This window comes from Callionymus lyra, chromosome 7 (genome assembly GCF_982586985.1).
Source record: "Callionymus lyra chromosome 7, fCalLyr1.hap1.1, whole genome shotgun sequence".
In the NCBI taxonomy this organism is placed as follows: Eukaryota; Metazoa; Chordata; class Actinopteri; order Syngnathiformes; family Callionymidae; genus Callionymus; species Callionymus lyra.
This window is the reverse complement of record NC_141824.1, coordinates 14,890,106-14,903,297: the sequence shown is the minus strand read 5'-3', so window position 1 is coordinate 14,903,297 and position 13,192 is coordinate 14,890,106. Positions and strand designations below refer to the sequence as shown.

The window sequence follows — 13,192 nt, the reverse complement described above, 5'->3', positions numbered from 1 at the left end:
GTATCATCTTGTTCTTTCTATTTATTTCTCTTTGTTCTTGTTCTTATTTTTATGAATAATTGCTGTATTACTGTGTCTAATTGGAGAAGAAACGATTTCCCGAAGGAGACCTCCTGAGGGATCAATAAAGTTCTACCTAAATGAAACTGTATTAAGTCGTTACAATTTTTTTTTACCCATATAAGAGTATGACCGTCTACTTTAGGTGTTTTTATTAAGAGAAATACTCAATAATTAAACTGTTATTTGTCATGTGATCATAAACAACCGCAACTGTGTTACGTCGTAAATATTTTGTATCCATATGAGAGCATGACCGTGTACTTTAGGTGTTTTTATTAAGAGAAATACTCAATAATAAAACTGTTATTTGTCATGTGATCATAAACATCTGCAACTGTATTACGTCGTAAATATGTTGTATCCATATGAGAGCATGACCGTGTACTTTAGGTGTTTTTATTAAGAAAAATACTCAATAATAAAACTGTTATTTGTCATGTGATCATAAACATCTGCAACTGTGTTACGTCGTAAATATTTTGTACCCATATAAGAGCATGACTGTATACTTTTGGTGTTTTTAAAGAGAAAATAATCAATAATAAAACTGTTATTTGTCATGTGATCGTCAACATCTGCAACTGTGTTACGTCGTAAATATTTAGTATCCATATGAGAGCATCACCGTGTACTTTAGGTGTTTTTGTTAAGAGAAAATACTCAATAATAAAGCTGTTATTCGTCATGTGATCATCAACATCTGCAACTCTATCAACTCATAAATATGTTGTACCCGTATAAGAGATTGTGTGTTTTTGTTGAAAAAAAACCCCTCAATAATAAAATGTGTATTTGTCATGTGATCATAAACATCTGCAACTGTATTACGTCGTTAACATTTTGTACCCACGTAAGGGTTTAGAGATCCTTCCAATTTAAAAAGAACTAACCAACAGCTAAGATTGCATTCGCTGTAATAGCATTGTCATGCTAATCTGGGCTGTCAGGTTCCTTCACAAAAACTGACAGAGAATATTATCAATATTTTGTCACTTTTTTTGTCATTCGGTGTCGGTTAGAAGGAAAAACTTATTTAAGCATTTGCTCAGAGAAGTCTTCATTGTCACCACAACACTGTCTCAGGATACAAAATAAAACAGTTTTTATTTGAAGCACAAGATGCCTCTCTCTCATATTTCAGTAAATTACTTTCCTTCTGGAGTTTTCGCACAATTTGACATCGATCGTTGATTGTTAAAAACTGTAGTGTTGTCAGGAGGTGGTCAATAAAGGCCACTTTTACTCCCTCAAATCCATCGGAAGCTTCAGATTTCATTGAAACACTAAGTTTATTTGCCAATAGAGATGTTTGCTGATGTCAAGACATGCATACAAAACAATTAACAGTAACTATTTAAAGTGATAGTTCACGCAAAATTCAAACTTCACTCATTGTATTTATCATATATCAAATAAATGTTGTTGGATTTTCTGCTTATGGGTTTTACGCCAAGTAAAAGTTTAACTTATCATACCAATACAAAATACTGTACTGTATATATTAAAAAGTTATCTTGTTTCCAACCAAAAGTTTACTTTAATAAACCACCATCTTTACTAATGATACATTGTAAACAATACGTTTTATGGTGAATATTTGTTCCCAAATATTAAGTTTAACCTTATTTTAATTGGTAAGCATATTATAAACAAAGGTGTGTGCAAATATAGAAACTATACAATCGGCATTCGAGAGAGATACACGAAATAAGGTCTGATTTTTTATAAATAAATCGCAAGACTTGTTTTTTAAATATTTTGGAAGGACATTTTTCTTCATTATTTTCAAAAGTGAATTATAACAAATGGTTTGATATGATAATACTGGATGTAAGCTCCAGGAGTTCACGTCATGACAGTATAGTTCAATATTAAACATAAAAACAAGGCACATTGCCATCAAACTAAAAATATTCTCGTTGCAGAAATCATATCATTTCCCGTCCAAAAAACAAGTCGCACGATCATATCCTCGCATGGAAAGCAGAGCTAAATGATTCACGTCCATGTCGTGCTCGTGTTGCTTTCAAAAGCGCATGCTGCTTTTGAAAACGGACTTCTGTTGCCCGCTGGAGGCGAAGCGTGGGATGACACGCTCAAAAAAAAAAAAAGAAAAAAAAGGGAAAAAGGATGCTGTGAATCCCTGCGTCTCTCCTCCTTAATATAGTCAAGTCTTCTGGCTCCATTAAATGTGAGTGGCAGTGATGCAGTTCATCTGCAACAATAAGTTGTTTTGGGGTTTTTTTGAGGGGTTTTTTTGGGTGGGGGGCAACATCAAAGTCTGACTTGCATGATCTCCTGCTTATTTTAGGTTCGGGTTCTCCTCTCTTCCAGGGAGAATCTGGGACTACAGCGCTACCCCTCCTCCTCATCCTCCCTCTCCTCCTCCTCTCTCTCTCTCACCCTTTCGCTCCCCTATACCTCGCCCTCACTTCCATGACGCATGGCATGAAGACGGACTCTGTGAAAGTCAGACAGAGAGAAAGAGAGAGAGAGGAGAAAAAAAAACAGCTGACTGGATCGTGAAAAAAAAAAAAAAAAAAAGCATCTCGTTTCCGACGACTCCTGATTCCTGCTCCGGACTTTTGGTCCTGATGCTGAGGAGGACCAGTAGCCCGGGAGGCGGCGGCGGCGGCTGAGGAGAGGAGGGGAGGGAAAGGCGGAAGGAAGAGAGGAGCTGAAGTCGAGGACTTGCATCTTAAGATTTGGAGGAGAGAGGGATTTGAAAAAAAAAAAAAAAAAAAAAAGAGGGGGAGGTGGAAGGGTGGTGTGGTGGGGGGGGGGGGGGTTGGACGAGAAGTCAGAGGAGAGTCAGTGTCACCGGGGAGCGAGGAGGGGGGAGGAGGGGGTGGGGGGGAGAGATTGCATTCCTATCACGTCTCCATTCCTCCTCTACCTCAGCCGCGGAGAGAGAGAGACTAGAATGTGCGCGAGACTGATCTGACAAAAACCCAAACTAGTGGAGCTCTCCTGGCTTTTTTTATTTTATTTCTTTTTTTAATTCCCCCGATGCTTCTGAATCGCAAACTAAGGTGAGTTTTTTGGGGGGGGGGTGTTGTGGGGGTCTCTCCGTGACTGCGCGCATCTCTCTCCCGTGTGTCTGTGCGTTTTATTCTGGGAACATATGGACCGTTATTCAGCGTGAAGCTCGAGGATCCAGCTGATCGACACGTTTTGGAGTCAATGTCACGACGACAAGGCTCCTGCATTAAGATGACTCTTTTTTTTTCTTTTTTTTTTTTAAAAAAGGGGGGACTCCGGTGATTTATAAAAGCGCAACTTACTTCAGGGCACGGGGATTTGGAGTAGATTTGGAGCATTTTTTTTAATGTAAGTCATTCCGGATTGGAATCTAACGAGGTCCCATTGCGCATCTCTGCATCACACCTCTTCCCCCGTTGATCTAAATTCTAATATTTTTTTAAACCCCCCCCCAATTTGTCGAGATGTTCATGTATTTTTTTTTTTGCTTCCACGCAGCCCGTCGTCGGGCGGAGATCTGGACACTCCGGACAAGAGGACGCACCGAAGGCGGACATGTGAAGTCGGATCCCTGTTAAACTAAGTACGTATACAACCTGAATTAAATACCACATAAATGAAAATGTTATGTATTTACACACCAAGGTTTGGTTTAAACGTTATAAGTAGACTTGGAGCTTAACCTGAGACGCATTGTCATAATGATAATGTTTTATTTACGTGTGTTTTTGCGAGGATTTACGCTCTCAAAAGTGCGGAACAGTGGCACTGCAACGGAGTCTGGTGTGTGTGTGTGTGTGTGAGTGTGTGTGCGTAATGAAGGAAAGTTGCAGCCATCTCGCGTTTATATTCAAACCACTTACTCTTTAACCGTTTATAATCAGTTTTTTTTTCTCAATTGTCATTCTTAGGACAATTTTCGTCTCAATTTAACAAGCATTTATTTAGGAATACATTGGAAAGTCTCTTTAATTTGTACCTTTTTCAAGCTGTTTTTAAAGCAGCTTAATTCATCCACTGTTATAATTTCCCTACAAGCCAAGAATACTCATTTTGCGACCATCAGAAAGTCATTCTCTGTCGTCAATGCTTTTCTATGGAACACTCAATTCCCCCTTCTCACTGGGTTCTGTTTAATTTATTTTTTTTGGGAGAGATTCAAGCAGTCATTTCTGGACTCTAATTGACCAAAAAAAAAGGCGTTGAAGTCTCTGTTATGTAATGCACGGAGCTATAAAGCTGGCAGAAGGTTTCTACTCACCGCTAACCTCCCACCTACTGTTTATTCTTGGCGCTGAGAATATCTGTGGTGATTTATGATGACCCCGGAATGGTCCTGACTCAGTGATGAATGTTAAATATCCTGATGAGATGACGTCAATTGCAAAAAAAATAGATGCCAAATTAAATTATGCTTGATCATTTCTGAATTCAATCTCTTCTACTTTCTCACCGTGTTTTCTGTTGCAGTGCTGTGAAGTGGCTCCGTCCCTGGAGCCTAGACTTCATCCCAGTGGTGTCAGCAAGGATGCTGTGGGTTACCTTGCTGAGCACCATAGCCTTAGGATGGACCACCCCGATCCCACTACTAGAGGACTCGGAGGAGATTGACGAACCCTGCTTTGAGCCCTGCTACTGCGAAGTCAAAGAGGGCATCTTTCACGTGCACTGTGACAGTAAAGGATTTACAAACGTCAGCCAGATTGCACAGATATGGAGTCGGCCGTTCAAGCTCAACCTGCAGAGAAACTCCATGAGGAAGCTGTACTTTAACAGCTTCCTTCATCTCAACAATGCAATATCGATCAATCTCGGCAACAACGCCTTGCAAGATATACACGCCGGAGCGTTCAATGGATTAGGAATACTCAAGAGGCTATTCCTGCACGAGAACAAGCTAGAGGTTTTTCGTAATGACACCTTCCTCGGACTGGAGAGCTTGGAATACCTCCAGGCCGACTACAACGTTATCAAACGGATTGAAAGCGGCACGTTCAGGCATCTACACAAACTGAGAGTACTCATCCTGAACGACAATTTGATACCCGTGCTGCCCAATTACCTTTTCCGGTCGGTGTCCCTCACACACCTGGATCTAAGAGGAAACAGACTAAAGACGTTGCCGTATAAAGGCATGCTGGAGTATGTGGGGAGGAGCCTGATGGAGATCCAGCTGGAGGAGAATCCTTGGAATTGCGTGTGTGAGATTGTTCAATTAAAAACATGGTTAGAGAGAATACCATACACAGCTCTTGTGGGTGAAATAACATGCGAGTACCCGTTCCACTTGCATGGGAAGGACCTGCGGGAAATCAAACGCAGTGAGCTCTGCCCTCTGCTATCAGATGCAGATATTGAATCCAAGCTGGGGATACCCAGGATCCCGTTCAGCAACGAGAATGCATGGCCTACTAAACCGTCCTCCATGCTGTCCTCCTTTCACAACACAGCTTCTTCGGTGGAGTACAAGGAAAGAGTGAAACCCACAAAGCGACCAAGGCCCACAAGAAATCCCCCAACACCTCGTAGCATTTACCCAGGAATCAACCAGCCCCCTATTGCTCGATACCAAACAAGACCCCCGATCCCGATAATCTGCCCCGCTGAATGTATTTGTAACCTTCACATCAACGACCTGGGCCTGACGGTGAACTGCAAAGAGAAAGGTTTTCACAACATCTCTGAGCTCCTGCCGCGGCCTCTTAATGCAAAGAAATTGTATCTCAGTGGGAATTTAATCCAAAAGATATATCGCTCCGATTTCTGGAACTTCTCTAGTCTAGATTTACTGCATTTAGGCAACAATAGGATATCGTACGTCCAGGAGGGGGCGTTCATTAACCTGCCCAACTTAAAGAGTTTATATCTTAATGGAAATGACATTGAGAGACTCACCCCCGGGATGTTCCGGGGACTTCATATGTTGAGTTATCTTTATTTTGAGTACAATGTTATCCGTGAGATACAACCCAATTCCTTCTCCCTGATGCCAAATCTCCAGCTGGTTTTCCTTAATGACAACTTGCTTCGCTCCCTCCCGTCCGATGCCTTCACCGGCACCAACCTTGCACGCCTCAACCTGCGCAACAATTATTTCCTGTCCCTGCCAGTGCAGGGAGTCCTCGAGCATCTGACCTCCATTGTCCAGATTGATTTACATCAGAACCCCTGGGAGTGCTCCTGTGACATCATCCCTCTCAAAAATTGGCTCGAAAAGCTTTCCTCTGTCATCGTGGTCGGAGATGTTCTCTGCAAAACCCCAGAGTTCGCTTTCGGAAAGGATCTACGTTCGCTGCAAGTGGAGGTTCTCTGTCCACAACTGAAGTATTCCTCAGGACCGTCTCCGGCCCTGCCCGGGGGGAGTGACTCCACCACAGGGAGGTCTGACATGGGGGAGGCGAGCGACAGGGGACCTGTCCCACTATCTGTGCTCATCCTCAGCCTACTTATTCTGTTTATCTCCGCCGTTTTCGTTGCTGCTGCCCTTTTTGCTTTTGTTCTCCGACGCCGAAAGAAGCAACCTTACAGGAAGCGATCAGAGGTGGATTTAACAGGTATTCAGATGCAATGCAGGATTTTCGAAGACCCGCCGAGGCCAGCCAGCGCCGGGAACATGGGCACCCCAGAGAAGCCGTCGACCAGTATGCACATGCATTCCCACAGTAGTCATGCACATGCCCACGGGCATGTTTATGATTACATCCCGCACCCCGTCACACAGATGTGCAACAATCCCATTTATAAACCTAGAGAGGGTGAAATAGCCGAGGACGAGCGGGGACAGTTCTCACTCAAGAAAGATAACGGCTGCAGCAGCAACAGCAACTACAGAACCTTATTAGAGAAGGAAAGAGAGTGGACGCTGGCGGTGTCAAACTCTCAACTCAACACCATCGTCACAGTCAACCACGCCACGGCCAACGTGGCGGGACTTCACGAGAACGGAGGGCTGTGTCCGACGGTAATTGACAGCCAGAGACCCACGCCGACCGTGGGCTTCGTAGACTGTCTATACGGGACGGCTCCCAAGTTAAAGGACATGCATGTGGCGCACGCACATCCACCAGGCATGCAGTATCCAGATTTGCAGCAGGACGCACGGCTGAAGGACACTTTGCTTTTCACAACTGGCAAAGGATGCTACCCCGATTCGTCCCAAAGCGATTACCTCGAACTAAGGGCGAAACTTCAGACAAAGCCAGATTACCTCGAAGTATTGGAAAAATCGTATCGGTTTTAAGATCTGTTACCCACGGAAGAAACACACAAAGGAATACAATAAAAGGAGCATGATTTACGTAAAATATTATATAAACAAGTACAATAATGTCTTTTCCCCAACAAAAACCCATTTGGAGTCGAGGCCACTCTCAGATCTTTCAATCAAGTGCCTTTTTTCAGAGTAGCCAGCATTGTCAATAGCCCTTATTTTTATAAGATATTATATCCACATGCCCAAAAGTGAGCAAAAGAACAAAACCGGGAGAAACAGGATTTTGTCATTGAAATCATGAAAAAAAAAATGATTTGCCACTTCTTTCTATGGGATTTCCATGACAAACGAGACACACGGGAGCTGGATGTCTCCCTTTTACTCCAAGGATTGATTTCCTTTTTTTTCTTATTTTTTATTTTTCCTGACTTGGATGTACAAACACCCTGGAGCAGTGCACATTATGTTTCTATGAAATGATTTAAAGAAAGAGCAAAAAAAAAACAAAAAAAAAACAGGAAGAAAAAAACAACACGTTAAGATGAACTGCAGTTTGCTGCATGCACTCGCTGCAGTGCAAGTGTTGCGAGGATTTGCTCAGAACTCTACAACGTGAGCTGAGATACTACATTCACAGTAAAGTGTTCTATTTAATTTTGATATATTATTAATACTGTTGTTACTATTAATAAAAGACTTCTGTCTATATCAGAGTGCTCCTCCGATGAGTGAGGCGCCAACGTAGGGAAACATTTGTGAATATTATTGAGCGACAACTCTTAAGGTTTTTCTGAATATCTCCATGCACTTTGTTGAGACACAACTTTGCCCCCCCCCCCCCACCTCCCCTTCCGTCCACAGTCCTTCTGGATCCCCCCCCCCATCATCAACTATTGGCATTGTAGGAGGCACTTTAATGTTTTCTCTCAGAACGAGTGGAAGAAAATGTGCATATATTTATTCTGTAATTTCAGTGACAAATTTGTAAAAGGTCATGTCAAAACAATGTATAGTGAATATGCGTCTGGTATAGCCTTCTTAATAAAAACAAAACAAAAGTCTTCTATCATTTGATGAAAGGTTAACGATACGGTGGTGGTGGTGGTTGGGGGGGGGGGGTGGGGGGGGGTGTCAAGCGATAGCCTTGATATTCATGTCTGCAGGTGTTACTTTAACACGACAAATACTCTGAAAGAAAAAACGTGCCGAGGTGGGATTCGTGTCCATTCGTGGATCAGTACCAAATTCATTTCTGATCGAGGAAAAAAAAAAAACGATAAACGATGGGGTTTTAACTTTTCTTTTGCTCATTAACCGTTTGCTTAAACTGTGGGGATTTTTTCCGAGCATAACAGGCGTTTTGTTCCAACACATCTTTTGACCTAGTTGGAGACAATCTCGTGGTGAGGGATGCCAGCCGAAGTCCGGCTATGATGTTTTTGGACGAGGGATGAAATGAGGCGGAATAAGAAATGAACGAGCAACGTTGTGTTTCTTTTTTTTCTGCTGATATTGACTGACGCACATTTTTAAGGACGTATCAGTGTGTAGCAATGTGGTTTCAGTCCACAGGAGGGCAACAACAACGCACAGGGTCAACAGAAAGATGCACCATGTTGTTGTGATGTTTGGCTTTAGCTTCATCTTTAATGAATATAGAAATTATTTGATTAAACATTTATCAGGTTGGGTGAAGTGCAATTTATCCTGGTTTATTTTTTTTTTATTTGTTGTTTAAAAGTGGTACAATAAAACTGCTCAAGTTGTTTGAAACATGATGATAATCGATTTTTATTTTTTTTCGGGGGAAGATTCCTCCTGAGGCCAAACAAAATTTGCATTGTATGTTTTCAAATATACTGATTTAATGTTTATTGTGTTCATATGTCCTAACCCTAATACATGCACTCTATTGAAAATAAATAAATAAAAGAGTAAAGAATTCTTTGCTAGCGCTAACTCTTTTGTTGGGAATTCGAATCATGATAAGTCCTTTATTTTTACACTGTGTACTTTTTAGTTTGCTGGGATTATTTTGTTGCCTTCATGTTTTTATTTTTAAATCCCTGTTAATATTAATTATAATTGAAAACAACACAACAATCATCTTCAGTCATGTGTATTTTGACCTCATATATATCAGTCATAGACACTATGAACAAGCATGAACCAACATCTGACAATTGGTCCGATTTATCTTACCAAAAAAAAAAGGCTCTCACTGATTTTAATATTCACTTCATTTTAAACTAAATATTTAATTCATTACCTTGAGTTATGTTTACATTAATATGCATATTTTGTTATTAGCAAAGCAGATTTAGCAAAAAATAATGGTTGTGTGTGCAATATATTGAATTCTTATTCATTTCTTCTATTAAAAAAACAACTCTATTGGTTCCTACTTGGTCGAGTCCATGTGATTTTAAGAGTCTGTTGATACAAACATGTCTTATTGTTACTCATACATAGAAGGTCAGGTTTTGGATCAACTTCATTGATTCTGAAAGCTAAATCATCCACATTTCTGTCACAAATATGCCAGTCCTGATGATGATCAATTCACTAGGAGAACAGAAAGTTTTCTAATCGAACCTGGAATGAATTCTGACTTTGATGTTGTTTCATTTCACTTCACTTGCCTTTTGATCTCAAATCCAAATGTCCACTAGGCCCATATATTAGGGCTTGTCTGACCATGGTAACAACTCTGCACCCTACCGGTGAACCTTCCAATTGAATTGGTCTTCAGAACTTCCCAAATGGAGATTGCCAATTAGACCACATAAAAATAAGTAGGTCAACTGGGTCAAGAAAACCGACAATTTTCCATGCAACATCTGTAAAGACTAGATAGCATTATCAATTTTAAGGTTCAATTGAACAATTTCTGTCCAATTTGGTGACACCTAAAAGGTTCGAGTCTCAACTTCAGATGATTAAAGTAAACAAGCACTTGAGCTAGCCACTACAATTACCAAACCCATAATCTGTGCCGCTTAAAAATCGACTCCCTCTTCACTGTATCAGTTGCAGTCACGGTACAAGTAGACTTCGGTCCCTCCCCATCGGGCATATCTGCAAAAGTCCTACTAGATCATAATAATAATGAGTGAACGCATCGACGCACGCCTGTTAATGCATGCGTAATGACTTATAGATTTTAATCAATATCACGATTAAGGCTTTAACCATGACAGAGCTGATTCAAATGAATTCATTTCCTGATATTCCAGATACCAAAAAGCCCACAAGAGACTCCATTGAGCTGAAAGTGTTGAAATAATATGTGGACATTGCTGGTTGCTGTTGGTTTGAGTCAGTAAATTTTACAGAATCCGTTGCAAGCACTAACTTTTTTTTAGGGGGGTGTCCTTTGGGATTTTTTATTTTTTAGTTGTGCTTGGCTGTTTTAGATTCCTCCTCCTAGTATATTTCTGTACCTTCAGGAGTTGTTTTGCTTGTGCTGCTCAGTGTAAGAAGGTGCTGATACCGTGAAACACTTTTCTCTTGTTTCCCTTTGATTCTGCAAGTTTTAAGAAGGTTGCTTATGATTAATTAATAAGAACAAGATTAGCTTTTGACAGAAGCATGTGAGGAAAATGAGCTGTTTTTTTCCCCTCAAACAAAATAGACCTATGAATACAGATTTAAAGGCCTATACTATTGTGTTGTTTCTATATTGCAGCCCCGGGTGTCAAACGTGATGCGCCCTCACTGTTTGAAAAACAGCAAATTATCTCCAGTTTTCTGAAAAGGCCAATTTGTCTCTGTCCGTGGTGCTGAAGTTGCAGTACCCTGCAGGTTATATAGACAGAAACACAAATTACATGTGCATGAGTGGGAGTGTATAGGAAAGGTAACAGCCGTCCTTTCAATCTCTAAACATATATTTCTCTGGCTTGTTATATTTCCACAGGAACTGTTGTTGCTATTTTTCAGCACTTCCACACACCGTGCACTACTAACTAACACTTATTGCCGTTTTTATGAAAATGCGAAATGAATACGTTCCAAGACAGATGATATACTCGGCTATAGCGTCAGCTTTCCTTTGGACCGACGAGTCTTTAAAACATCAGTCAACAGTGCTGCAGTGCAGGAACTTGACTGGCTCCAGTATGTTGAAGTGTGTGTGAAGGGGAAGAGAAAGATGATATGTTTATATTGATCAGCGCACACAGCCAGTGTGTGGTAAATGTGGCAGCTGTCAATGTAACAACAAAGGCGTATGAAATAAAATCTGAATGAGCTACTGCAGCTCATTTCTTAATTTAAGCAAACGTAACAACTTTCTATTGTTTGGTTTTAATTGTTATTATTTAGTGTGCGACTTAAAACAAACATATGACATGAGAAGATCTATCTTTGATCCTGTATGTGCAAGTGGAATATATTTTTGTACCTATTATTCCTCTTGAGCAGAGATCACATTGTTAGCTAAAACGCAAAAAACCTAAATTCAAGTAGCACAAAACATTTATTGTATAATGGTATTAGACAACATACAATTAAACGTATTGACCATGTTTTTTACATATTTCTTAAATGTATATTCACAAAAGAAACAAATTAGAAAAAAAGCCATCTTTTCAAGTTTGAAATATTTTATTGTATGTTCTTGAAAGGAGGCTAAAGGAAGACCAAAAAGGTGGAAGGACTAGCGACTTTCTAAAGGCTGAAAAAAAAAGCTTATTTAGTTTAAACCCTCTTAACCCTTTATAGATGTAAATTAATATTATAATCCACATTCATTTTTAATATTTCAAATTAAACAACTTTTTTATTTTCTACTCTTTTTAGATGTTTAGCAGGAAAAATATTTTCAATTTTTGACTTTGGGCTTTTCGATTGCGGCCACCGTGACGAAAGGCAACTCTCTTACCGTTTTAATTATCAAGGTGAAGCAAAAATAAACTTTGAATTAATGTTTTGTCTGCAATTTAATGCTCATAAAGTGATAATGAACCTATAGACTATGAAGGCTGATTCTGTAGTAAAGAGTTTTCTTCTATATTGAATTGCCTAATTTTCGTTTTGTTTTCCATGTTCAAACATTATTAAAAAAAAAAACTATTCAATTCTAGGAGCTTTTTCTTTTTCTTTCTTTTGTTAAATTAAAAGTGAAAACATAGTGGAAAAACAATACAGAATGTTAATTATTAATGTTTCACAGCTTCAGATTATTTTTAGTTGATACATTAAAGCATCAATAAGTATGTTTAAAAGGTTGCTTTTGGCTCCCCCAGTGTCAAAAAGGGTAATTGCAATGCCATTAAATCCAAGGCTCTTGTCTGTTAGTTTTTCTCTCTTTCTGACTAGTTAAAAATGTATCCAAGTATCTCATATTATGCTCTCTGATCCGCTGCTGTAGAAGAGTTTAGTGGTCACATGACACTGATTAAATCTCACGACGGTTCACCCAGACAAAGTAAAAGGCATCATTAAGAAGCTTGAGTTCAACTACTACAACTACAAGTCGTGATTGTTTAAAATTACAGAAAATACGAACCACAAAAAAAGGTTAAATGTTACTGTTTTAATCATCAAACTAAGGCCCTGAGTTCTCTGCGGTACGCAAGTCCTTTTATCCGTTTGTGTGGCGATGACAACTAGCATATCACATAAAGATAGTTGTACAGCTGCTGACAACACAATAGGCGACATCAGAAGGAACACTTTAGGAAAGCCACAGTGGAGCTGAGAGGAGAACTCTGCAGTGTGTTCTGACAATAATGCAGTGTGTGTAATATTGACAAGAGAAAGAAAGCAATTCTGAGGAAAAGTCAAGAGATAAAAAGGGATAAAAGCGAAATTCAAAAACGAAATTCCCTTTCTGTGATTCAAATTTCAAAATAGAATTTAATATTTGCACATGAAGAATGTTGATGGGGAACCACGTTGATCGGTTTGATAACGATTTGGAGCAATTCA

The 13,192-nt window shown here is 39.9% G+C and overlaps 1 protein-coding gene across 2 annotated transcripts; it reads left to right on the top strand.

Moving 5' to 3' along the window:
- The first annotated feature begins 2,875 nt into the window (after positions 1-2,875).
- Positions 2,876-8,008, top strand: slitrk3a (SLIT and NTRK-like family, member 3a). Of its 2 annotated transcripts, XM_087795312.1 has the most exons (3): positions 2,876-3,095; positions 3,544-3,628; positions 4,516-8,008. In XM_087795312.1, exon 3 carries the CDS (start codon positions 4,574-4,576, stop codon positions 7,283-7,285), a length of 2,712 nt encoding a protein of 903 aa, XP_087651438.1. In that variant the 5' UTR covers positions 2,876-3,095; positions 3,544-3,628; positions 4,516-4,573; the 3' UTR covers positions 7,286-8,008. The 2 variants fall into 2 exon arrangements, with proteins under 2 accessions (XP_087651438.1, XP_087651437.1); XM_087795311.1 differs by having other exon boundaries at positions 2,876-3,628.
- The last annotated feature ends 5,184 nt before the right edge of the window (positions 8,009-13,192 follow it).